This window comes from Ambystoma mexicanum, chromosome 2q (genome assembly GCF_040938575.1).
Source record: "Ambystoma mexicanum isolate Mex_15411 chromosome 2q, UKY_AmexF1_1, whole genome shotgun sequence".
Classification (NCBI taxonomy): domain Eukaryota; kingdom Metazoa; phylum Chordata; class Amphibia; order Caudata; family Ambystomatidae; genus Ambystoma; species Ambystoma mexicanum.
Window position 1 is genome coordinate 740,035,081 of NC_090924.1, and position 27,146 is coordinate 740,062,226.

Genomic DNA, 27,146 nt, shown 5'->3' on the forward strand with positions numbered 1-27,146 from the left:
GAGGTCTGCAACCTCTCAAGGCTCTCGTAAGCCTTGCTGCCAAAAAGATGTTCACCATCAAAGGGCATGTTGAGGAGCCTGGCTTGCACATCAGGAGCAAACCCCGACTTCCTATACCACGCAAACCTGCGTATCACGGTGCTCGCCGCCATGGACCGGCTGACACAGTCTACCATGTCCAAACCCGACTGAACGGACTCGCACATGGCATCCTTGCCATCCTGAATAATAGCAAGAAAACATCCTGTTCGTCCCCTTCGGGAATATGTTCAGCCGTTAATGAAATACAGTTCCACAGAGTGTGCGTGAAACGTGACAAGGCACACACGGAGTTGGCTGCCTGAAGAGCCATACCCCCTGAAGAAAACACTTTCTTCACCCAGCCATCAAAACGCTTGTCGTCCCTATCAGGAGGGATGGTAGGATACAACGCCTGCTTTGCTGGGGCCGTAGCCGCCTGCACCACCAAACTCTCCGGAGTGGGGTGCGTGGTCAAGTAGCAGGGGTCACTACTGGCTGGGCGGTATTTTCGCAGCAAAGACTTGCCCACTGCCGGGAGACTCTCCGGAGTAGTCCAAGCCGCTGCCACCCTTCTTTGCAGAGCCAAATGGAATGGCAGTACCGGGTCAGTGGGTAGACCTTGGTCGAGGATATCCGTCAGGTCATCCTGCACAAAATCAACTGGGGGCGCCGACCACCCCAAGTAGTCCGTCACCCTCAACATAAGGCGCCGGTACGATGACTCGGCATGGGTGCCAAGCTCAGGCCTACAGAACTCCACCTCCGGAGAGGTGTCCAGACCACTGGCGTCCTGCTGTGACTGACGCAAGTCCTCAATCTGGCTATGACCAGAAAGAATCTCATCTGGTACCGTGTCCGGAACCAACCTATCTTCAGAACCCTTTTCCACCTCGGAAATATACTCCATAGGCTGGAAAGTGGGCAAAGAATACGGGAGAAAGATATGTTTTGCCTTGGACAGAGCCTTTCTAGGGGGTTCCCCCGTGCCATGGGGTACCTCAGACACCACAGCCTCGAAAGGCATCGAGGGCGTAGAGTGAAACGTCGTAGACGTTGAGCGCGGCGCTATCATCATCGATGGCTTTGACACAGGCCTCGAGGGCGGAGCCCCGAGCGTGTCCTTCGACAGCCCGGGCGCCGATGGCGTCGACGACTTCCCCGGAGGCGGAGCCTCGAGAGAGTCCGTCGACTCCCTCGGCGCCACCGGCGTTGACGTCTTCTTCGAAGACTTCACAGGTGCACACGGGCTCGAGCGCGTCGAGGACCGGGACCTGGAACGGGCATGACTGGAACGATTCCCCTTGTCCGAGCGAAACTTCTCCCGCAAATTGTGCCGACCACCCAAGCCCTAAGGCGTACGAGTGGTGTCTCCAGTACGGTCACGACCAACACCTCTCGGAGGCGCGGACGGACCGGAGCCCTGCGATTCAAGAATCGCAAACATTTTCTTCCCGAAGGAAGCCCATTCCTCCGGAGAGGAACGATTGGTGGGATAAGAAACCTGCCGACGGGCGGAGTCTTCAGACGAGGACGGGGAAGGCGACTGATGACGGCGCTTCCAGGAGTGCCTCGAAGAGGCAGAGGAGTGGCAGGTCCCAGTCTGGGACCGAGACCCCCTAGACTTACGACTACAATGCAGAGAGTCGCCCCTGAATCGTCCGTCGAAAGCCCAGTGGACCTCGCCTTCCGGGGCTTGGACACCTTACAGACTGACGGCTTCTTCTTAGGTTACCGCAAGGCCTTGGACGTAAGCGACTGGCAGTCGACACAATCATCTGTGTCGTGGGCCCCCCTGAGGCACCAGAGGCAGGCGTCGTGCGAGTCTTTCACCGACATCTTGGGCCCGCAGTCCCCACACTCTTTGAAGCCCGGACGCGGGGTGGAGGAAGAAGAAGACATCCCGACAATACTTTACAAACGAACAGGTTTGAAGAACCGAAAGAACAGAAACTCCGAGATCTCCGAAGCAAACACGTTCGCAGAAAAAATGGAACTGAGGCTATGGGCGTCGTGCGTCCTACTTTAACATCTGGCGACGTCGGCCGTCAGAGGAGGTCGTCGAGGGCGGCGTATCAACGTCATCGACGCAGAAAGATTTTCCAAAGCAGCACAGCTGTGGTGATTACTGTCAGATATGGAATACGTCGGAGGACCCAATCCCCTCGAAATTAAAGTTACTCACCCTAGTGATTAGAACACAGTCCTCTTTCCGCCATACTTGTGGGTGTCCCCCAAAATGGGGACAGTACCAGAACCTTTGGCAGCAGAAAAGTGAGCTTCCTTTTTAAATTTAGTATAGCGCGTGGAGGTGCGGCCTCGGACGACGACCTCCAGTGCCTCACCTCGGTTCCCTTTGAACACATTGGACGCTTCTATACCTGGGTACTCTTATTAACTAGAAGCCATTGGCATGCTAGCGGGGGAATCCGGGTGGTACATATGGAGGAAAGGTGACTATGAGCCCTCTAGTCACTATGGCGAGTAACATTAATTACATATGTCCCTTCCCCTTTCCCTTTCCTCCATCCTTGTGGGCGATTCTACTAAACAAGAACATAGGGTGGAGCTGTGACAAACTGCCTCATATAAGATGAAGCAAAAAGGTTCTTCAGAACCACCCGACCAAACGCTGCATCGTGCGTGGAGCTTGTGTCCAGCGAGTAGGGACTACAAAAGGCCTACGCAGTGGCCAAAGTAGCCGCTTTACTGATGACATCCCAAGAAGCAAGCCTATGAAACACGACGGCTGAGGACTTAGCTCTCTGATTGATTGAACCAGTTTTTAGTTCTTCCAGTGGACCTTTCCACCTCCGGGTTTGTCCCCTTTTGTTCCTGTACAAATGTCACTTGGTTTATCCAATGACCCTTCCCCTTGTTGGCAACTTGCAGTGTCTTTCTTGCTCCCTGTATTCAGACTTGCTTGTTCTGATCCGAAACATCTTTTCTTCTGTGGACTCTTTATCCACTTGTTTCCTTTATTTGCTATCAATATACTGGGACGAATAAACTGAGTCCCCAAGTATTCTTTACTTATTCATCTACTACCCACTTCATTACTCCCACCTTCACTGGTACAGATAATTATTCTAGTTATTCTCCTTGCAGATATTTCTTAATTCCTTATGATTGGGATTTCGGCCTTTGGGCCAGCAATGGTTTACTATTTCATTTATTTAATTGGGTTTTTATAATGCCCCTAATACAATACCCGATTTCGGTTTGTAAGCGTGGATCCAGGATTCAAGCCTCTGTTGCTCTGCGTGGTCTTGCTTCCAAGACGAGCGTGTTGCAAAAGTGCTATCCTCCATTAACTAATTAAATTCCAATAAGCATATTCACAGAGACTAGTATGATTTACACGTTCATTAGTCAGACATCCCTCCCAGGTCTCCCACCATTCCAGTTACCTTCTCGCCAGGGGATGGCGTCACCGGGCCTGTTCTCAGGACGGGAATTCTTCTCCCTCTGGTCAGGCTGGCTTTGTGGTCTTTTTCGCCACTCTTGCCCCCTCGACATTCGTTCCACTTTGTCCGGTCGTGGAGGTCTTGGCGCTGTTCACAGATGGCACTGTCCATCCTTCACGGGTCACGCCACCACTTACAACAGGTTGTCTGTGTTGGGGTTTTCTTCCCCTTCCTTCTCCCGGTTCCAGCGCCCTTAGTACTTTCTCTGTACACAGCTGGTTGCCTTTACGGGGCACTAGACTTTCTCACTTCGCTCTGCTGACCATGCAATGCAGATTTGCAAAACCCAGGCTTCTCCTTCCTGACGTTGGCTACCTGATAAGAGTTCTTCTCTGTTTAAGCTGCTTAGATGGGTCCTCCCCAGTATTGTCCATTTGTAATGAAGGAACAATCAGCATTATTCCTCTAGTATTCTTCACATTATGGTTCATTTTCATTTGAGTGTCAGAAGTTGTATCACAATAGCAAACAGTGGTTTGTTCCAGTTGTATTCCCTGAGGCCGTGATGGTGTGAGGGGCTCACTCATAATAGGTTAGGGCATTCCTTGACAGAACGGAAGTCCTTGTCCCCAAGCGGGGAGTCCCTCCGTGTGAGGTCCCGTGTGTCGCCACCCCTAGGGGGTTATTCTGTAGTGGGCTCAGCTCCCTAGCCTTACAAGGAAAGGCTCTTCCCCCCCCCCCCACCTAGGGAGAAGGGACTGAATCCCCACGATTCTTCACAAAGGGGAGAGTACTAGAGAAGGAAGTGGGGAGAGGGAGAGTAGTGATAGCAGGAAGAACATCTTAGTGCCAGAAAGCAAAGGGAAAGGAAGGAAACAACCGAAGTGAGAGGAAACCAAAAGTATGAAAGGTAAAGATTGAGTGAGAGCTGGGTGCATGGCAGGCTCCCTCTACCAGAGATAATGGTTTGTGTGGGACCTGTGGGGTACTAGAAGGAGACAGACTCGAGGACTGCTTTTCAGGGTATTTTATTATTTATTTGTATTGGCCATTTGTATGGCACCTATTCGCGAGTCTTTCCAGGCGCCACAAGACAAGATGGGGCAGGGGGTCAAGGGAACCACAAAAGAAAAACAGTTATATTGGCTTTGTGACAACACCTTTGTCATGCACTTGTACAGCAGGATTAAGTGCAAGGGGGAGGGGGTTGAGGGAGAAGTGCAGGAGTGGGGTTCCCCCAAGGATGGGGGTAGGAAAGTGCAAGGTGGCAAGTGCAAGGGGAAGAGGGGGGGAGGGAGGATGAGTGCAGTGGACAGGGAGGACCAGTTGGGCTAGTTCAGGTGAGGGAGCCCAAAGGCAAGTGCCGGGGGGACTTTTAGGGGGTGGACAGGCCTTGTATGACTCTGAAGGGGCCAGGCCACAGTTGCAGCGGCAGAGGGAGAATTAGCACAGGAGGGGGAAACGGAAGGAAGATGAGAAAAGGAAAGTCTTGAGAAGTTTACGGAACTTAAGATGATCCAGCTCAAGTTTGAGGGGGGCAGGGCAGCTGTTCCAGAGGGAAGAACCAGCCGAGGAAAGGGATCTACCTCCCACTCTGCGCTTGGAGAAACGTTTGACCTGCAAAGAGTGGGAGCCAGAGGTTCGAAGGACTCTGTCTGGGAGGTATTTAGGGAGGGAAAGCTGGATGTCGAGAGGTCCCAGGTCCCAGACAGCCGCAAGATGATATTGCCTTTGGAGTAGGCGGCAGGGCACTTTGTCAGAGGATTAGCTAGATGCCTGCCACTTCTACGCTGCAGCTTTGCACTTGCGTTTCAAAGCTGCCAAGTCAAAGTCATACAAAGAGTTGCATTTGGAGGCAGGCTTCATGCGTATCCCCATGACGGCCAAGGACGTGTAGGGTGTTGCAAGATAGAGAGATGGAGGTTGGTTAGCTAGAACAGAGTCAGAGGGGGAGTCAAATGATGGAGGGGTGGGGGGGAATGAAGGAAGAGGCAAATGCAGCGACTGACACGTTTCATCGGTCAAATGGCAGAGGAGACTGGCAGAGTGGGAGGAGGCATCATCAGGGGACAGGGGAGGTCAAGGTCGGAAGAGGGTGAGTAAGAGGGTTGGAGAGAGGGATGTCTGTTGAGATGAGAGCTTCCAAGGTTTGTCCTACAGAGTGGGTAGGGACAGAGGGAAGGAAAATGAGGGGAAAGTGTTGCAGAGGTCACAAAAGAGAACAGTAGTTGCATCTGGAGAGTCGAGATGGATGTTCCAAGTCCCCAAGGAAGATAGGTTTTGGGGAGGAGGTTTTGGGGAGGAGGCAAGAAGAGAGGACAACAGGTCAGCACATTCAAAGAGGAAGAGGGTGGTCGGTGAAGGGGGCCTGTAAAATGGTAGCGAGTTTAAGAGCAGATAGGTGAGACAGAGAGCCTGCAGACTAGGCTTTCAAAGGACAAGTAGGTTTGAGTGGGGTTGATGGAGGCAGGAATCCACTCGGGGAAGATCCAAGCCAGTTCACCACCAGTTTGGGAGGGCCTGGGATTGGACAGGATCTTGTAGGCCTCCGGGAGAAGAGCGTCAAAAGCATTGACTGAGCTGGCTTTGAACCACGTCTCGGGGACATCAAGGACTTCAAGGTCATCAAGGAGGCAACATGTCGGAGTGTTTGATAGCAGAGCGAGAATTGAGGGTAGCTAAGTGAAGCCGATTGACACCTTTAAAATATCTGCAAGAGGGGGCAAAGGGGTAAGAGGCCAACACAGGGGAGGCGGGAGAAGGGGATGAGGGATAGTAGGAGACAGGGTGCGGGGGAGGGGGACAGAGGTCGCAGGTCAAGAAGGAGGAGGTTGGGCTGAGAACCCTGGGCCATGATTGTGACATTGCGATCGACATTAATGGTGCATTTGGAAGATGAAGCAAGCAAAGAGCACTTCCCACCTGGTGCCACCAGTAATGGTTGAGTAGAACGGGGAAAGGACAGAACCCATATGGGGAATCCATAGGTCAGAAGAAGGAACAGCGAGCAGAATGTCAGTGGAAGTCAGCATTGATGTAGGGGTTTGCGATGGGCAAGCTAGGGTTGGAACTCCGGAGTGACTAAGTTTCTTCCTTCCAGACTTTATGAGCGAGGGAGGATAGATGATGGAGAAGCAATTTGAATAGTTGAGGGCAGAGACCAAAGGAGAGAGGGCTTGGGAGGGGGAAAATCAGAGGATATCAGTGGAGAGGGTCCAAAGCACTATGCAACATTAGAATCTCACCAGGCAGGCAAGCTGACAAAAACAATGGGCACCATGGAAATACCCAGATGAAAAAAAAATTACAAATTTGAAAGCACACCTGGACTCGGATTTAGGCAGAAAGCACTAGAAAAAGCACAAAATGAAGGATGCTAATTTAAATTATTTAAATTAAAATGGCAAAATCCTATCTGTCCCTATCGCTAAGAGGGATTTCCCTGACTATAAACTAGACTAAGGGTGCTCATTGTATGTCAAAACAAAAATGAGTCCTCAGTACAAAAGCCCATTTACTATCTGGCCCTGCCACAAAAGAAAATCATAGAAATCAGCCAGAAGAACAGCCTATTAGTTCAGGCTTCCTCCGGTCAATGTTCCTTGGATCTTTCGAGGGGTATCGGTCACAGTTCAAAACAATGTTCTTCATAATTCATAAACAAACATTTTTCAACTCTTTAGACTCCACAAGAAAAGTTATAAGTCTTCATACAAGTCAAATGTTCCTTCTTATCCTCCAAATCAGTACTTTTTCTGTCAAATCGTTTTAGGTCTTGGAGGCCTTTATAGAACTCAAATGTCTCAGTTGTAGAAAGGGGAGGGGGGTGGCTCCCTTAGTCGGTCTTCCACAATTTAGTAGCTTTCTTTCCACTAGTTGTATGTCTTGGATAGATACATTGAACCCGCCAGCTTCCTCTCTTCTTATAGGTTGAAACATGTCACTTAATTCTCTAGGGCTCTCCAGACCCTTTGGGCTCTATACATTGATTAACTTTTGGGAAAAGAACTCACCGGGGATTTCTTCTTTTTGTTGATGAAAAGCTGGAAATGAGGTGGAGGAACGTGCTGAAACACTTCCTCCCACCGAAGAAGACGACGTTGGAGTGCCCAGACAGAGAGAGAATCGCAATAAAAGCACGAATCCCAGCGATGCTCCGAGCCGAGAAACTCCAAGCAAAGACTGGGGATACGCCCTCGCGAAACAACATTTGCATGAATAACAGGACACGAATCCCAGACATGCCGGCATAGACTGGGGACAAGATGACCGTGGAACCGGAGCAGGAAGGAAGGACAAAGGGAATAAAAAGACAAATTCCCTGTGATGCTAGTGCGTCCAGCCCGACGGCGCGGTGAAAAGGACTGAAGGGCGATGCGGAGCTCAGGAGGGTGGGGTTACGGCCACATGCGGTACCCCGCGTAAAAATAAAAGGACAAAAATTCAAAGTTTTTGATGCTTTTTTACAAAAGTACTCCGGTCCCATCCCGAAGGACGGAATGTCCCACAAGTATGAAGGAAAGGGAACGGGACGTAGGAGTATTCACCATTCACAATTCTAAGGCTCCCGTAACCGTTCTGGTCATTTGTGCTCTCCTCCCTTTATTGTGCTCTCCTCCCTTTATTACGCTCACCTCCCTCCACCCAGGGCAACCCTGGTACCTTTGTCGTCGGGAGTGCTCCAGTGGAGTCGCATCTCAGAGGGGACGTGGACGTACGCCCCTCTCTTTGGCACCACCATCCCGTAAGGATTTGTTTCTTGTATCTTGCCTGTCGTGGCACACTCAGCGGGCCGTGGCCTGAGAGCAAAGGCTTTGTTCCTCCATTTCCTGCTGGTCTCTGCATCTGTTTGAAGTCCCCCAGCCCACCATGGCTGCAGCGTGGTTACTTCAACAGGCAAGAAAGTCTTTTGTCCTTCTCTGTCTCAGCAATATCGCCCTTTCCGATGCTGTCCTCCTGACTTTTTCTTGTGAGGGTTTGTTTCCACTATTCTGCCTGTTACGGCATGCTCAGCAGTCTTTGCCCTGGAGTCTTTATTCATCTGTTGCCTGCTGGTCTCTGCGTCTGTTCGCGGGCCCCATGCCCACTACAGCTGCAGCATGGTTGTGCCACCAGATATGACCGTCTTCCTTCCATCTGTGTCTCAGCAGTATCATACCTTCCAAAGCTGGCCTACCGGAGTGTCTCTCTCTCTCTCTCTCTTCTCTGTGCCACCACTAGCTCTGCAGTGCAACGCAGCTCCACCCCTCCAGGACATTCTATAAGTCATGCATCCGATGAGCCGGATTGCATAGAATATAATGCACAAATCGGTCATAGGATCCCCAAGTCCTAAACACATGACTCTTTTAGTAGTCAGCCAGAGAGATTGATTAAGCGTACCTACTGAAGACCATTTGAAGATATATATATATATATATATATATAGTAAAATAAGTTTGAGAACTTGAAAATGCCTGGTATAATTGGAAATTCATGAAAAAACCTACAGTACCATACAGGTGATTCTCAATACATTTTACCTAGCACCAATAAGTGACAAAAAGGCACAGAGTTACGTCAGAATTACGAGTAATCAAAATAACAAAATAAATACTGCATTAAAACAGACGACAAAGTAGGACATTGGTCACTGTGATAAAGCCCTATATATCAGGCTGCATGATGGGACTGGGGTGAATGTGGGGGGCCAAGTTCCACTATCCGCTCTGTGATTTAGGGGCAGTAGAATGTAACGGAGGAGCCTCCTGCTGGTTCATTACCAGCCTGAGACAAAGTGCCAAAACCATAAACCCTAGGGGACCCCGAGATTGGGGGGAGTGGGGGGAGGAGAGAGGAGGGCAGTCAACACCCAGCGTTGGGGGGGAAACTCCAGGAAAAGGAATTCCAGAGCCATGCTTGAGGGCGCCTGGAATTTAGCAGAAGGGAATCACCTGAAGGGGATGAAAGGTAAGACCATCATAGCAGTGAGGAGTAGACTAGGAAAATAGGAAACCAGCACAACAAGCATTGCTCAACCAAATCATGATTTCCCCCCCCCCCACAACCACTACAGTGAAATGAGTTCTCCTTCTGCCAATTGTCTTCCTAACCCTTTACTAAGGCAGTCTCAACCCTGTAAACCTCATGTATTCAACTCAGACCGATGACCAAGTTGCCCCATAAAAGGTCTGAATGGCTTGAACAGGGGCGGGTACCAGAGGAAGGATTGTCTTTCTATCAACTATTCTATTAAGAATCTGATGCAAGGAGCTGTCTTTTTAAAACGTTTCAACACCAAAAATCGGCAGATAATGGCAGCAGGACAGCTTCGGAACAAAAGACGGCTGGCTGGCTGGGTCCTGTAGTTCAAGACACCCAAACATTTAAAAATGATTTCATTGCAAAATGCTCCCAGGACAGTTACCAGTTGCGCCACTCAGGCCTGCAAACTTGGAGGGGGGAACAGGTTGAAGGCAGGGAAGCGACCTGGAGCAGCAGATTATCAGCAGCTACACAAGGGGGGCGGGGGGGGGCGACAGTGGAATGGAGATAAACAAGATGGCGGACAGCCATTACAAGGGTTTGATCAGCAGTTCCTTGCACAGCCGACCAGATAAACTGGGAATAGTTGAACAAGTTTTTAACTGCGAGGACCAATTACAGAGCTTAGTTCAGCAAGCTGCACAGCTGAGTGCAGTTCAGATTTCATGGGCCCCAGGGTGTGTGACCCACATGCCTATAAAAGCTCTGTGCTAAGTGAGCGTGTTTCATGACGGAGAAGGAGCAGGTTAAAAAGGATAACAGAATGGTGAGGAGGAGAAGGGAGGAGTTATAAAGGAGAATGAGGACAAGAGCAGAGGAAGGAATAAAAATGAGAAGCAAGAGAGGAGGTAAAGCATTGAAGAACATTTTAAAAATAGGGCTTTGGGAGAAAAGAGGTGGAAGGGAGAAACAAAAAAACCAAATCAAATTTCTTTTTTAAAAAACAAGAAAGTAGGTCGGGAAAATGTGTGAGGGGACTAAGGGAGAGCCAGACACACACAAGACAGACAAAAGGGAGGAGACAGAAGTAAGACATAAGAAGTTTTGAGGAGGACAAGAATGGAACAAAATCTGGAAATAAATAGGAGGATTCAAGAAGTAAAGAAACCAGAAAAGACTTGGTGTGGGGGGAATTGTTAGATCATAAAAATCGGGAGTTGAGGACGGAGGCTCCCAACAGAAGAAGAGGAGAAAATGGAAAAGGAGGGCTGGAACCAAATTGGGGAGGTGAAGAGGGCCCGATTATGGTGGCCACAGAGGTAGTAGGAAAAAGGTTATCAGCTGAGGAGATGGGACAGTCAAAGTGAGGTCGGGGTATAGTGAAAGGGTATAAGAACAGGACCCACACACTTGGTAGGATATCTACCATTCGACTGCTTACGAAGACTATGACAGAGTGTCAACAGCACTGTGGGGCCTGTACCCCGCCATTCTCATCGGGAGATTTGGTGAAGTCATCCGACAGTGGCCGGCTTTTCAATGGCCGAGGGCTCCTTCAGCCCCGAGGGCTGGACGGATCACCCGGAGAACAATATCTTCACCCAACAGCAACAAAGCATCTACTCAGCCAAGACCAGTTCAGGGCATTAACAAAACAAAAGTCTGCTCGAGAGAGTTCAAGGGCAGGGTGACTTCTTACAGCCCCCTAAGCAAGCTGGAATTTCTCATCTTGGACTTCAAGCCTCTCCCATTCTTAAGTTCACTCCACCTAGAACCTTTGGCAAATATTTTTGTAAAATAAACCCTTTTGAGCTGAGGGACGGACGAGGTGCACGTTATGCATTAGCCATGGCAGCACCTATAGGAGAAAGCGTGGATTGGCCCGATTCAGCCTTGTGGCTTCTATATTTTTTTCAATGCTTTCTTGGGACCAGACAATATTTGCAGTCAGTAGATTGAAAATTATTTCATTAGGGAGAGAAGTACGAGGAGACTGAAACGAAGAAAACGTAATCATGTATGAGAAAAAAAAGGTTTTCAAAAGATGTTGATAAGGGCATCAGTTTGTGTCCCAACGCACAATAGCATTTTAAGAGAAAAACAATTCAAATTGTACTTGCCTGCTTTTCGTCTGTATCTTGTGATAATGAAGTAGGACACAATGTACAGGATGGCAAAAAGAAGAAAGCAGATCTGAAAGAAATCAAATGTAAAGCATTAGAGGCAATGATCTGCCTAGGACTACAGTGAAGGATGCAGCACTCTTCCCCTTTAAATGCAAGCTCTTCCCAAAGAAGCTCAGCTTTTACGTTTTCGCTGCAAAAATAAGTGGCGCCTACAACGGATGTCTAAATAGTCTAAGCAGTTCAGTGCAGAAACGTAGCTGCCTAATTATTCTCCAAAACATTGAGTAAAATAGGCTTCTAAAATAGACAACAGTGGAGGCAGCAAGCAACGAAAATCTGCTGGAAGGTGCTTTGGCTTCAATGATAAAGAGGACTGTAAAATGCTTCAGAAGGTCTGCGCATGAAAACAGAATGGACTGCATTTTCATTGAAACCTTGGATATTTGATAAAATGTCTTACATGACTCTGGTCATTTTCAAGCTTACATTATTTGAGCACCCTTTAACCATGGGTTAAATTGGGATAGTACTGAGATTATAATAATTATACATACACACTAATTATTAAATACAAAAAGTCCTTATGAAGTCACAGCAAAATTTAATCCAAAAACAAAGAAAACATAGTATAGCAAATTTCAAAATTATCAGTTTGGCCTTATTTTACAAGCGGCAGGAGAACCATTGAATACATGGACAGAAAGGGTAGATGGAGATTTGGAGTGAAATTGAAGGGGAGTAACAGCGCAAGACAGAGTTTCGAGCTACAGGGGGCCGCAAAGGTTGGATTTGGGTTACTGACCAGCCACCTGCGTTTATCGATGAAAACAGGAGGATTCACTTTAAGGAAGAGCGGTTGCGTTTTGGTCCTGAGGAAGGTGAAGCGTCTTACGCCACTGAAACCGGTCCACCCAGTTTTTTGGATATCCTTTTCTGATTAAGATTACAGGGTTACCACATTAAAATACTTTAGAAGGTTTGTCGCTCATTGCATAACAGCAATGAACAGTTGATTTGGGCTGATATCGCACTGACGCACACTGGCTATGGGTAGAATAACGTAAAAGTGTTCACAAATTCTATTTCCAAAAGCCAATCACTAGGTTAATCACAAGCAAAACAAACAGCAGTGCCTGGAAAGACTTCTGAAAGAATAATCAGTCTAAACTTGCCCTCACCTCTCTGCTCTCACCACATACCTCATGTATGTGTTCTAAAGCGCACTCATTTGGGAACAGCAATTCAATTATAAGCTTATCCAGCCTCGGGTTTCAGGAATCATTGAAGGCCTCACCTAGATCCTGGGTTGCTCACAATTGGTCTCTACTGGACCATAGGTTCTCAAAATCCCCAACAGGTCCCTCCTGGACCTTGGATTGGATTCTCTTTCAGGAATCTCAAGTCCCTCCTGGACCTTGACTTCTCACAGTATTCATAACCATACATTTAAAACAGTTAAGCAGTAGATTTAGCACCAGAATGAGGGAGATGTATTGCCTCCCTCCCCCATTTGCCTTGGAAGAAAGTAATTAGGTGTAAGAAAGTGGAAATAGATCAACATTTATAGCTGGAAATTCAGGAGTCTTTTGCATCGTAGAAATTGGGAGAGTTGGTTGGTGTGTTCACAACAGGTCCCTCCTAAACCTTAGGTTCTTTCAGGATCCACAACAGACACCTTCTGGATCTTGGGTTTTTATCAGGATAAACAGGTCAATGGATATTTCTACTTTTCACATTCAGTGGGCTTTTCACACAGACAATATTATGACACCCTCCTGCCAAGGGTCGAGCATCGATCTAGCGTACTGGTTTCCATGGGGTTGCTGGCGAGAAGCGTTAAGAGCATGGATTAGCAATTCCCCTAGGGAATCAGGAGGTGCTTCGGTGCAACTCTGGAAAGCACTTCTATTTACGGCTTTCAGTGACTTGGAACTCATTCTCCTCTTCCAAATCGCTAGGGTTTGGACTCCCTTGATTCAGGCACTATTCTAGGTTTCTCCACAACTCTGCTTCTTGCCAGGCAGTCAGTCCCCTTCTCACCATTTTTCTCCACGGTATTACCAAGGAAGTGGTACCAAAAAGGTCTACTCTCTGGGATATTCACACTCTACTTTCTTTCACAACCCCTCGTATACAGCCTAGGATGGGGAGGCCTATATAAGCCTTCATCAGATAGGTTATTCCCCCTTTTTACTTAAATTCCGTTTGGTGATTAATTTATCCCCTGAGATTTCTAGTTTCATTCATCATGTTGTTAGCCCATGCCAGATATTGGTTACGTACCTTAGGATCTATCTGATGATTAACAGGGGCTGCATGATTTGAAAGACATCAATGGCATACAGCGCCATCTTGGATTTACTTCTACTGCTGAAAGCGACTCTGTGGCAATCCATGCAGTCTCTCCTATCTGCTGCCTGCTGGACAATGAGCTGTGCGAATGTGTACAGGCTTCCAGACCACTACTTTGCACATGTATCTTCAGGTAAGATGGAAACGCTCCTTCCCTGGTGTCTGCGAACCAAACTAATGGAGCTGTGCTACTTTACTAACTTTTTTGGACAGGCTTAATGGACCTGTGCCACCAGCCACCCACTGCCCCCCGTACTCACCTGGAAGGGGGCACAGGAAGGCTAAGGCTGACACCCTACTATGTAAGTAGGTGACGCCTCTTTCATGGGAGACCAATTATAATTACTGATCACAAATGACAATCTTTCATTAGTGAACAAGCCAATTATTAAAACTAGGTTGTGCAAGCTATTCTCTTCAGCCAACAATGGCCCTACAGAGAGCCAGAGACAGATAATTTTACCATTGCATTTAAATCCCTATTTAGCCCAAGGCTCTCCTCTAACAAAACGGTCTAGACTATCGATTACGCAAGTGTGGATGATTTTCATTGGGTTCTGGCTTCAGATTGTGGCAAAAAAGACCGACATCACCAAGAGTTGGGATGCAGAGGTATTGCATTCTAATAAACAGCAAACATTCTGGAAAACTGTAGCACAAGGTTGCTGAAGCCATGAGCAGATGACTGAGTTCAATCAATCACTTTGTTTAGTTCAGATCGATGATCCAAAAAACAAACAACAAAAAACATACAAGTATTACAATAGAAGTACAGAAATATGAAAGCCATATTATAATAATAGGAATATGTAAAATTGTTTAAACATTAATAAAATAACCAATACAGTGTGGATGTTACACAAATAACAGTGATCCTGTGCTCAGATAAGATTAGATTATCAGATAATATCAGAGTGCTTTCAGCATGGTTATCACAGCTAGGCAATGAGCGAGAAAGTGCAAAAAAAGTGCAGTTAGCAGCTAACAGCAAGCCATCAGTTATAATTTACATCCCAACCATGAATGAGTTGGACAATAAGCAGGAACATTTGTACAGGGCAACAAACAACCATTCAAGACAAACTGAGTTGAACAACAGCAACACTTTGATTACAACCAAGCCCTGCTCAGGAAGCTGGCTAAAGAAACATGCCACCCTCACCTACAAGCAAGTGAGTGAGTAGGAAGGTGCTTGCAGGTCTATAATTTCATAGATCGTTATCTCTTAGGATGCGGAGTAGCAACGCTGCCCTGATGTCGGAATAGTTAAGGCAGAAGATGACAAAGTGCCCCGCATACAGAGCATGAAGTGGCTCCAGCTTTCCATCTTGCAGTCAGAACTGCCAGCAGTACATTAAACATTGGCTTAGTTAGAAGATGCAGCTTCGTCATAAAGGCCCCAATCATTGGTGCAAGAGACAGATAATCTGACATGAAATCTGTTACCCATTTTGCACTCTATTGTTGGCAAACGAAGTAAGAACCTTTAGTTTCAGAGTCTGTTTCGATATGTTGGCTAGCAATTTAGCATTACCAAAATAGGGTACCAAACCCAACTTCTTAAGAAGAGATCTGACAAAAGCAAGTCTTCCTACTCTGCTCAAACCTTTGAAAGACAGCAAGTTAATAATCGGTCTGGAGCGAACAAGAGCCTCTAGATCAGTCAAAGCGGTTTCCAGGTGATCCGTATAGACCGAGGTGGACTGACAATAACCTGGTCAGATTTTCTGTAGCCAGTCCAATTGCCATATCACCAAATTTTGCTCCAGTACATCTCTGCAGGTGTTGCTTTGCCTTTATATATTGACAACATATGATTAGTCAGGTAGTGGTAAATGATTTAACCAAATCTAAAATGGTACCCATCCCCTGCCTGATAGCAAGCTGGGTATTAGAAAGAACATTGCTTTCCTGTGCCCATTCCGCCAGTCTTTTTAACAAAATGCCAGCATAAAGCGTGGATGTACCATCCAGCAAGGTTACAGGGCAATAAGCAGATGGGACAGCTCGATTTCCTTTTTTGAAAAATAGGTCTAGAATCACAGTTTTCCAACTAGGAAATTAGTGAATTGAAAATTTGGACCAGGACTGGTATACATAGATATGGTTAAGGGGGGGGGGGGGGGGGGGAATATATCATTTTGAACGCCATAAGTCCCATGTGATTTGTACGCCCTTTGCCTGCAGATCACATAAGCCATCTCCTCGATTGTAATGGGGCCCATCAGTTTGTCAGCGCATATAGCATTTGCTTCTGAAACATCTTTAGCACTACCCTCACAAACAGAGAGCTTGGAAGTTGTCCATCCATCCCGGTTCTGTAAGGGTGAGTTCTGGAACTTCCCTTAGATCCATAACCTACTCAGAGTTCCTGGCCACTATGTTTCACAAAACTCTGTCATTTTTCCCAATAGCCTCAAATAACTGAACCCATTTCTCAGTCGCAATCTACCCCCTTCTTTTAGTAAATTCCTCCTCTCTCTAATATCTCCGATATCTGGGCTCGGGTTCTTGAGGGCTGCTATTAGTGCTTTCTTTTTGTCCTTGCATGTTTTTGATAGCTAAGATTAACTTAACTTATTTTATTATGCATCACTTCTCTTTTGACAAGTCCTTATTACTTGAGTGAATGCCCTTACCATCTCCTCACGTTTGGCATGCAAATGTAGGCAGGTTAGTATATAGGAGGTAGAGGCCCCGTTCTGTAGGCTAGCCTCACTTTGGTCCATCTAGCATACTACACTGGTGCCCTTCTTAATGAATTCCCAAGGCAATACAAAAATAAAAGTCCGCACCACCAGCCCATTTGAGCAGTAGTGGGTTATGATTGCATTGGAGCCTCCCTGGCACCACAAAGTAGAGGACACTACCCCACCAAACAACTGGTATCAATATAAAATCGAGTAAATCTCCCATTTTCAAAGGTTTAATTACTAGACAACAGCAAGCTGGTCCTCCCATTTATTGCTTTTAAGCCAGTAGCCAACAGAATCACCCCCAAGTAGAGTGGCTGATGTTGAGGGATCTGCGAAATTCGGTTTTGATAATTGCTGTGCCACTTTTTCATTGGTTGATAGCAGATCAAGTCTAAGATAAAAAAAAATCGCCACCTATTAATACTGGATAGCTGGATTTTGTTAAATCAGAGTTAGATTCCATAATCTGCTTTAAAAGGAGAAACAGATATTGGGAATTGGACTTTCCATGGCTGACGTTGACCAGATCAAGACTGACCGACAGGTAAATAGCAAGACCACTGGAAGGCCTTCCTTTAACAATTGTCATAGTAGCAGGGATAGTATGACGGTAGAGTACCCTTGTAAGTGAATAGGGTACAGACCACGTTTCTTGGAACATTCATATCTGGAAGACGCTTATACAATTCCACTAGCCAAAACTGCAGGCCTTCCCTTTCAGAGCAGCAATGTTCCAGATCATCAGTTTTACTATGACATTGTCCTCCCTCTTTTTATCCTCCAGTAGGGATCCGGAGTTCGCCTGCCATCCCACCCAACTGTTGGAGACTTACTCATATGGTATTGGGGAGGCCAGACACGCAAAATACTACATCCTATTCTGAAGCAGAGCGTAGACTGATCCTCTCTGTCCGCCTCTTCTAGGGACCCCAAACAGTTATAGCTGTTTTGGGAACAGTAGTTAATTCCTTTACTGCGCTTTTGGTCCATGGTCCGCCCAAAAACAACAGCATCTGGCTCATTATTATAGAGATGGGCCGGTTCCAGATGATCATATATCCTTCCCACAATGGGGTTTATAAAAAGAACCCCAGGGGGGAAGAAACATATGCGAGCATATGTGGCGTCTGTGCGAGTCTTACATAATAATTACTGTACCGGGAAGGGGCTCTTAAAAGCCATAGTGGCACAATCCCCGGGGATGTTATTCCCAATACTTCGCTAGTCTGATCTTTTGGTATAAGCAGATCTTTATCCCCTGAAAAACCAACACAATAGGGGGAGTTGATAAAATGTGTTGCCTTTTTCATAAGAGAAATTGTCAGGCTGATTCATGTAATTCCTCTCAAAAGTGTCGCACGCGGCTGGCGCACAGCGTGCCCGTGCGAATGTCTGCGCCAGCCGCGTGCGATAAAATCAATTTCCGCGCACAGCGTATTCATGGATTCCCACCTCCAAAAGCAGACGTGGCGCAGAGTGGCGCAGCGACCCTGCAGCAGCGCCAGTTACGCCCCCAAGAACGCCCTCGCGCAAGGAAAAGCCATCAAGATCGCAAAACCATCGCAAAGGGCTGCGCCAACCCTGTACCAGTTTACCGGACTGGCAAACAGGAAACGCAAAGCGGGGAACGTGTATTACGGATTTCACACGCAACCTGGCCTGGGGGAGTGTGTGCGTGTATTTCAGGGGTGCGCGAGAAGTATTACACGCGAATGGCCTGGGTGCGTGTATTTCAGGGGTGCGTGAGAAGTTCCACACGCAATTGGCCTGGGCGCGTGTATTTCAGGGTCTCGCGGGTGGTTTCACACGCGATCGGGCCTGGGGGAGCGTGTGCGTGTATTTCAGGGGTGCGCGAGAAGTATTACACGCGAATGGCCTGCGTGCGTGTATTTCAGGGGTGCGCGAGAAGTTCCACACGCGATTGGCCTGGGCGCGTGTATTTCAGGGGCTCGCGGGTGGTTTCACACACGATCGGGCCTGGGGGAGCGTGGGCGTGTATTTCAGGGGTGCGCGAGAAGTTCCACACGCGATTGGCCTGGGTGCGTGTATTTCAGGGGCTCGCGGGTGGTTTCACACGCGATCGGGCCTGGGGAAGCGGGGTGCGGGTATTCCAGGGCTGCGCGGGAAGTTTTACACGCTCGCCTACAACACGTATTCATGGAAACGAACGTGGCCAATCCGGAAACACGTACGCCAGCAGGAAATAGGCGTACGTCCACCCGCACAGCATAAAAGTGTACGCAAACAACAAACAAGCTCAGACGCCAGGATGAACATACCGTTCCTAGCAGCAGTGGCCGTGGGATACCGCAGGAGGAGGAGGAGGATAGTCCGGGCCAGATTTTTTCACCCAGAACCAGCCTTTTTGGGATGCCTGATGACCATGTGTATGGGAGGTACAGGTTTCCACCTCACATAATACTCGACCTGGTCAGTGAGTGGGAGGATGACCTCACATCAACCACCCTGTGCTCCCAAGCACTCAGCCCCCTGGAGAAGGTCCTCAATGTACTGCACTTCCTGGCCACTGGATCATTTCAGCGGACAAGTGCCATAGTGGGGGGGTGTCACAGGCCACACAGTCATGCTGCCTACACCAGGTCTTGGCCATCATCATCACTGCACGCCCATCAGTCCGCAGGCACATATACCTGCCCAGAACACCTGCAGAAAGGCAGGCTGTTGCCCAGGACTTCTGCAGGGTGGCTCAATTCCCCAAAGTGCTAGGTGCCATTGATTGCACCCATGTGGCTCTATGTCCCCCCAGGGCAACTGAGCACATCTATAGAAACCGCAAGCACTGGCATTCCATCAACGCCCAGGTAGTATGTGATGGCAAGGGAATCATCACCTTAGTATACGCCAACTATCCAGGCTCCACCCACGACAGTTTCATCTACAGAATGTCTACCCTAAACCGGGACATAGAAGCTGGGCGGCATGGCGATACATGGCTGCTCGGTGAGTATAAATGCCACTGCGCATGCATGCATGTCAGATACTGAGTAATGTCACAACCCCACTGATGATACCCATCACCACCTCCCCAGGGGACAGTGCCTACCCTCTCAGCACCCACATGATGACGCCAATTCGGAACCCCACCACCCCACCCCAGGTAAGATACAACACAGCCCACATTGCAACCCGGGGCATCGTGGAGCGCACATTCGGAGTGCTCAAGTCACGCTTCCGCTCCCTTGACCGTTCTGGCGGGCAGCTGTTATACGCTCCCCAAGTAGTGTGCAGGATCATAGTGGCAGCATGTGTCCTGCACAACGTTGCAACACGCCGGGGCCTGGCCGTGGACATGGTGGTGCCCCCACATCCCCAACCACATGCATGCCCACTGCGCATGGGAGGGGAAAGGGCACGGGGTGAGGCAGCCCGTACGCAGCTCGTGGCTAATTACTTCACATAAAATCACACCCCTGTGGAGTGCACACAGCCCTGGCACATACCAGCTGACAATAAATGATGATTGTTACTGACAATTATGATGTGTCAATGCACAGTCAACTGTCACAACCATAACAGCCTGAGATTGTACATCTGGAAGTGTTCCATTGTGTGCTTCCCAACCTACACAAACAGCACCAATGCTGTGTTCAAAAGACACACTTCTATGCTGCTAAAATCATAACCCCCTTGCAAGACACAACATGACAACAGTGCCATGTCACCCAACCCCTCCCCAGCACCGCCACCCAACACACCATGGCATGACATGCCATGTGATAGCAAACAAAGTCATCCCCCAAACATGACACGTGTCACAAAGTACAGTGTCTCTAATGGAAACTGGCCACACACAATATGCCCACAGGAATGTAGAAACAACAACACACATGACCAAATACTTACCACAATACAATCGACATAGCATAAACATGACAGTATTAAGGCAAAGGATACGTAGTCTTCCAACATGAGAATGCCAGCACATCCACCACCTCCAACTGTACAGTGTTGTTGCCACGCACATCTGGAAGTCCACTGCTCACAACATGAGCTCCATCTCCAAAGTGGACGGCCTTGTGAAGACATGAGGAATGAACCTGCAAATCAGGAGGGAGACATGGATGCACAAGCACACATCAATACACCATGCAGTGCACAATACAACAACAATATGCACTAGGAATGTATAGACAGTATTGACTACAGACTGCCCACACAGCTCATGGGAGTCCAACGTCACTGTGTAATTCACTGTCACTTGGGCACACCCTTTGCAAGCCCATGGAAACGGGAAGCAGGAGGGGTGTGTGTCTCACTGACCCAAGCATCTAACCCAAACTCAGAACAAGCCTGCATGTGCCCAGCCGGAATACAGTGGATGCCCACGGGAGCCACACAAGGCAACACACTGCAACAAAAAAAAATCAAAAATGGCCAGGTGTGGGCCAGGGGGGTGGGGGAGGCCACCCAGGAGGTCCGAGGACAGGGTGCCTACCAACAGCCACCTGCGTGAATGTTGCGAGAAAAAAAACACCTCCATGGGCTCATGGCCTGCACGGCTACTAAATAGTGGGAGATTCACTGCTGGATTCGCTCTCCTCAACCTCTGCTGCTGCTGCCACAGGAGGTGGTGGTGCCATGGGAGGCAGCCCACGCAATGCCCTAGTTTGGTCCTCCATGGCAGCAAGCATGCGGGCCTGGAGGCCTCGTTCTGGAGGGATATGGTGCGGAGATCCCCATGCAACACCCGACGTGTTGCCCGGACCTCCGCCCGAGTTGCCTGCATCTCTGCTGAGAGCGTACGGGTGACGCGCTCCAGCAGCTGTTCCGTCCTGGTGACAGTGGAAGCCTCAAGGTCCACAAGAGTCTGCCTGAGGTGCCGGACCTCTCCCCTCAGGGCTTCCCTCTGTCCCTGGGCATCTATAGAAATTGATTCCCTCAGATTGTCCAGGGCCGCCTGTCTGTCCCTGTTGGACGCCAACATGTCCTCCCTGACTGATTGGCAAATGGAGTCTGTTGCCTGCTGTAGTAGCTCCATCTGCCTTTCTGGGGGGACAATGGAAGTGGCCACCCTCTCCATGGCTTGAGCAATCATTTCGGATGATGCTGCCTGTTGGTTGGCCATACCGTAAATGGATTGCTCCCATGCGGTATTGCCTGGTGGAGGACGGCCACCGCGTTGGCGGGCACCACACCTGTCTGGGGCAAGGCGAACTGCGCCTTGCTGTGTCGGCACTGCCTGAGGCTGCAGGACTGCATTTCCCCTCTGAACTGCTGGCCCAGGAACAGGATCAGATGTTGCAGAGTGTGTCCCTGCATCCGTAACCACCACAGGCGCACCTACCAACACTGACATCCCCGTAGTGGGCTCTACCCCTGGTACAGGTGGGTCGGACAGAACAGTATCCCTTCCATGAACACATACCTGCGAATCCACATAGGCCTCATCCGAATCAACACCTGAAAAGAGTTCTGGGGAGATGCAGCCAGCGACACCCCGGGACAGTATGGCCTGCAGCAAGAGAGGGTTCTCCCCCACCACCAGACCACGTCCCCCACTGGTGCCTGGTCGTGCTTCAGATCCCTCCTGGGCCTGCACCATCTCCTCTCCCTCAACAGCATCATGTGCGTCATCCTCTGCAAAAACAAGAAACACAAAAAATGGAAACAGGCATTAGCACCATGGCACGCTATTAGGCCAGACAAGCTACAGTACCAGTACTTGATTTACACATGTCCCACATGACTATAACCCTCCCATGCATGCACTGTCCATGAGTTGGAAGGGGAGGAAAATGTCAGACACTGATGACACCAAGATGGGAGAGCAACACATCAGCTGCATGCTGGCCAGCAGTGCCATCACACATTGGCCTGTGAGTGGCATGTCCAATATACATACATGACACATGCCATCACACAGATGGCATGTACCATGGGCATGTCATATATGTGACAATGGGGCAGAGTGATGCGCAGTAGAACTAGGTGAATTCCTACAATCAGCCTGAATGAACACAGCTAAATACGGAACAATGTGGTAGTAAGATGCCACTTCAAGGGCAACTGGCGCAATGTAGTGCAAAACGCCTACTGTGGCCAGAAGGGGTACTGTAATACCCAAATACCGGGGCGCAGAATGCATTGGATGAAGCACATGGGTGGGACAAAACACTCAGGCACACACACCCTGACCTGGCACTCAACCAGATCCCCTCCCACAAACTACATACACATGGATCTCACACACACACATGCATGTGCACTCACCGGACAATGCCTCGTAATCTGGCAGTTCTCCCACACCTTGGATCTGCTCCTCTGTGACGTAGGTCCCAGCAACATGCTCATGTAGAGTGAGTTCTATGTCCTCTTGTGGAGACCCACCTCCAGTCACCAGAGTTGCGGCATGACTTAATGCCAGCTTTTTCTTTGCCCTACGCTTAAGGTCGTTCCAGTGCTTGTAGCACTCAACAGCTGTGCGCCTCATAAACCCAAGGGCACTTATGCTGTCCGCGATGGACTGCCAGTGTGCCTGACGTCGAGCAGGTGTAATCCTACACCCTGAAGTGACCAACATTTCGGCGTCATGTTCGGACACACACTGCACAAGTGCATCCAGTTCGGCATCATTGAAGCTAGGCTTCATTGGCGTGCCGGACCGTGTAGCCGTGTCGGGGTCATCAGCCTGTACTGGACAAGCACTCTTCCTCTTTCTTTTTGTGGGTGGTGGGGATCCGGAGTGCCCTACACCGCTCTGGACACTAGAGGCAGGAGCACCGGTGGACTGTGTAGTAGTAGTGTGCGATGGCACACTGACCACATGACTTTCTGCAGGCATTAGCTGAAGTGTGATGATGGCAGGGGGAACCTCAGTCTGATGTACCGGGACCAGCACTGTCCTTGCTGGGGGAGTCAGAGCTGGGGTGGACGGAGCTGCAGCTGCCCCTGCAGCCTCCCCACCCCGCCTACTCGGGGCAGCAGATGACATGGCTGCCCCTGTACCACGTGGCCTGGTGACACTGGCTTGTGCCGCCACACGTGGCCTAGACTTGGCGACCTGGAAGTCAGCCTGGGAGTCACCCTGTGCTAGGTCAGGTGCCACAACGGGCCGGTCCAACAAGGGCTGAGCAGGGATGGTGTCAGCCACGTTTCCCTCAACCATGGGAGGGGGGGGGGGATGTGTGTCCCTGACTGGTCCTCCACACGTGGGGGGCTTGGGGGAGTCTGCAAATCCTGGCCATGTCCCCTACCGCGCCCACCACGCCCACCTCTTGAGGCTCGGCCACCTTTGCCACCCTTACCACTTGCTCGCCTCCCAGCCATGGCACTGATGGAGTTGTGCATATGGGAGTTGCAGTGGAAAATTGTCCTGGGCAATTGGGGGTCAAAGGGGTAGGGTACTAGATGGAATTCGTACCCAAGTGCTCTAGCAAGGCTGTATGTAACCCCTGGGGAAAGACGACGGGTCACGCAACGCACAGGCACCCCTAAAACAGAAAATGACGTGCACGCGACCCCTCGTAGACCACGTGCGTGGGAAAAGGAACCTGCACTACGCTGTGGCACCCAGAAACACAAAAATGAACGTATGCGTGTCACACGCAGCCTACAATGACCTCTGAAGGGGTACGCTACACACGGGGCTCGCACAGTTGGTAAATACGTGCGCGACTCACCGTCTGCCTGGGAAAAAGAGCGTGAAAAATACGCACGTGTGCGCGTTGGCAACACCCCCGCCAAAAGAAGAATCGTACACTGTCTGAGGAGACAGGACAAAAGGAGAAGTCAACGCTGTTTGAGGAAACAGGTCGAAGAGAAAATCAGAAAAATACTGACAGAGGTAACAGGGAGTACAAACTAGAAACGCTGTGAAGTAAATTGCGTGTGAACCGACAAGAAGTACAGATTTCACCCACTCGCTCTCCACGGGAAGCACGTACAAGGAAATGACGTACTACACGCACCTTTTAAACCGCACCACACGTCCAACGTCACTTCCGCGTATACACACTATCCTCCAATCACGCGGGCTGACACTCGGACGTGCAGTTTTTGGTCTTGTAACATTCCCCCGGGTACAGGGACACGCCCGCGCGTGTCACGTCACAGACGCGCCTGCGCTGTCAGGGTCTTTGGTCCAATGGAATCGCGTACACAGGCCAATCGCGTGTGGAACTTCTCGCGCACCCCTGAAATACACGCACACGCTCCCCCAGGCCTGATCGCGTGTGGAACTTCTCGCGCACCCCTGAAATAGAGGCGCCCAGGACAATCGCGTGTGAAAACACCCGCGCACCCCTGAAATACACGCGCACAGGACAATCGCGTGTGGAACTTCTTGCGCACCCCTGAAATACACGCACACGCTCCTCCAGGCCCTATCGCGTGTGGTACTTCTCGTGCGTGTAGAAGTTTGGCGCACATTTTTTTTCCTGCGCAGGGACACTACCACCTGCTTTCGTGTGGCGGACATGTATGGGCCTGTGCGCGTCTTTGGCCGTGCGCTGTTTTTCCCTATTCGATGCCATGAATACGTGTTGTAGGCGAGCGTGTGGGCGTTCTGCGCACTTGCCTCCTGTACTTCCCCCGTGACGCCCACATTTTCACGAGTTGTTCCCCATTCTGCGTGTAACGCCCCGTGTTACGCCTACTTTTGTTATGTGCGCCGCGCTATGTGCGAATTCGCTGTGGCCTTATCGCACGGCGTTCAATGACCTGTGCGCCGCGCACTTTTTCAGCGCACATCCCACATTTTGCGCGTGCATGGACTTCCATGAATAGATGTGCAATGTTTTCTGTGCGATAATCGCACTTGCACTGCGATTTTCGCTATTTCACTGCGAATCGCACGTTTTCGCACGCGTGTGCTGTTTTTTCGGCGCACTTTGATTCCATGAATCGGCCTGTGTGTCTTCAGAGCAGGGATCGAAAAGCTTCGGCACATTTGTCGGAACCAAGACCAGCGGTGCCGCATAGAGAGGGCAGAATTAGACTGAAATAAGCTTGTGCATCAGAGTTGTCCGCTCTCCCGTCGTCCCCATTTCCTGGGTCCAGATAGACCACAGATTTCTATTTCAGCCCCACTCCGCTTGGCTCTGTCAATTTCCCTTGGCCCACTCAACTTCCCTGAGGGAGCCATCAAATCAACTATTTTGGTGGGACAATTAGTTAAGGCGTTCCCTACTACCTGGTTTATACCAGTCACTTTTAGGGAGGTTCCTATTGTGTTTTTCAATTGAACCCTTCTGGCTTTCGAGTCTCCCCCTCGATACCCCTGCCAGGCTCCATTTCACTGCTCGGGCACGCTGGTAACTGTTTTGTCGGAGGATTTCAAAACCTGCTATCTGAATTCCTCACCTTAATTGCCACAAGATCACGCCCACTTTGTTCTCTAATCTTGTTAATACTTTATTTATGTTAAGAATTTGAATTTTCATTAGTGCAGGTCGTTCACCATAGGTATACTCGGGATAGGTTTCTTTGAGTTAGTGGGTCTTGGCAAGGTTCTTAACAAGGATTGATTCTCCCATTCCATAGCCCCGATTCTCAATGAAATCTTTAAGTATACCGTTTGCTATCGATACGTCCCCACTGGTCTTCCCCATCGTGTTTTGATCAGCGAGGCCTGGGTTGGATGGAGTCTTTCAAGCTGGAAGTACCGCATCCCGATTATCCCATCTGCCAATACATTTTTCTGCTAGAGGTCTTTTCCTCCAGTACGCTTACAGCCTTTTCTTTTTTAAAGATCTCACGAGTGCCAGCTCCGCTCCCTGGCTTCACAAGGACTTTCTTACAAGTCATCCCTGCTGACGTGTTCATACACCGACTGGGTTTGCAAACTGGGAAGGCATCCAGAGTTTTGGATTTTTCTTTCCCATGCCTCAACCCGTCCCCCCTGTAGATCAATCGGTTTGCGTTTACCCATCTGGTTATTACATTTAGCCTCCGAACCCTAATAAACCTAAAAGCTATTCAGCTAGCAACTAGTAAATTGAAACAATAATACAAAAGTGTTCAAAAATAGGTCAATACTAAAATATGCAATAAAATCACCAGTGCAACAGCCAAAAAACGATTAAATCATTTGCCCCTAAAAATGCGGCCACATTTAAACATGAGCTAAAATGCTTCTATTACATGAGGAGTGGAATGCCTGACTGGCTTGGGAGGCTTGTTGCAAGTCCATCTCCCCCTCCAACCAGTCTCCCTCAGAGAAAGAGAGCACAGGAGGAGCCCCTTATGCAAATGACTGAATTCTGATTTCCAGAAAACATCTAGTAGGAGAACTTCAACAAATTATATAAGTGACTTGTAAAGACCATTTACCTGCACGTTTACTACATTATGGCATCCATGACATAGGGCATCCCATGTAATTTCTTGAGACTGAGGCTGGAATAGCCCTCAAGCAGCAAACAATGGGCCAAGACCTAACACATATGCCAGCAGATTTTATGACTGAGCCCTAAAATAAATATATAATTTATCCCTCAATTGGATGCAAATACAAAGAGGGGAAAAAACCACCATATTGGAATGGCCGTTTTCTAATGAAATAAGAGTTCAATAGCCTCATAATGTACGTTTTGGGTTATAGTGACTTTTTCGAATGTCACATT

General features: G+C 49.1%; 1 protein-coding gene across 4 annotated transcripts in view; it reads right to left on the reverse strand.

Annotated features, from left to right (window-relative positions):
- LMBR1 (limb development membrane protein 1) overlaps window positions 1-27,146 on the reverse strand; it is a 1,168,513-nt gene that overhangs the window by 1,020,543 nt on the left and 120,824 nt on the right. For all 4 annotated transcript variants that reach the window (XR_011303315.1, XM_069647966.1, XM_069647967.1 and 1 more), the window contains exon 2: window positions 11,510-11,582. Coding sequence is in view for 3 of the 4 variants with exons in the window: in XM_069647966.1 (XP_069504067.1) it covers window positions 11,510-11,582 (73 nt within the window). In the remaining variant the exon portion in view is untranslated. The remainder of the gene's footprint in view (window positions 1-11,509; window positions 11,583-27,146) is intronic.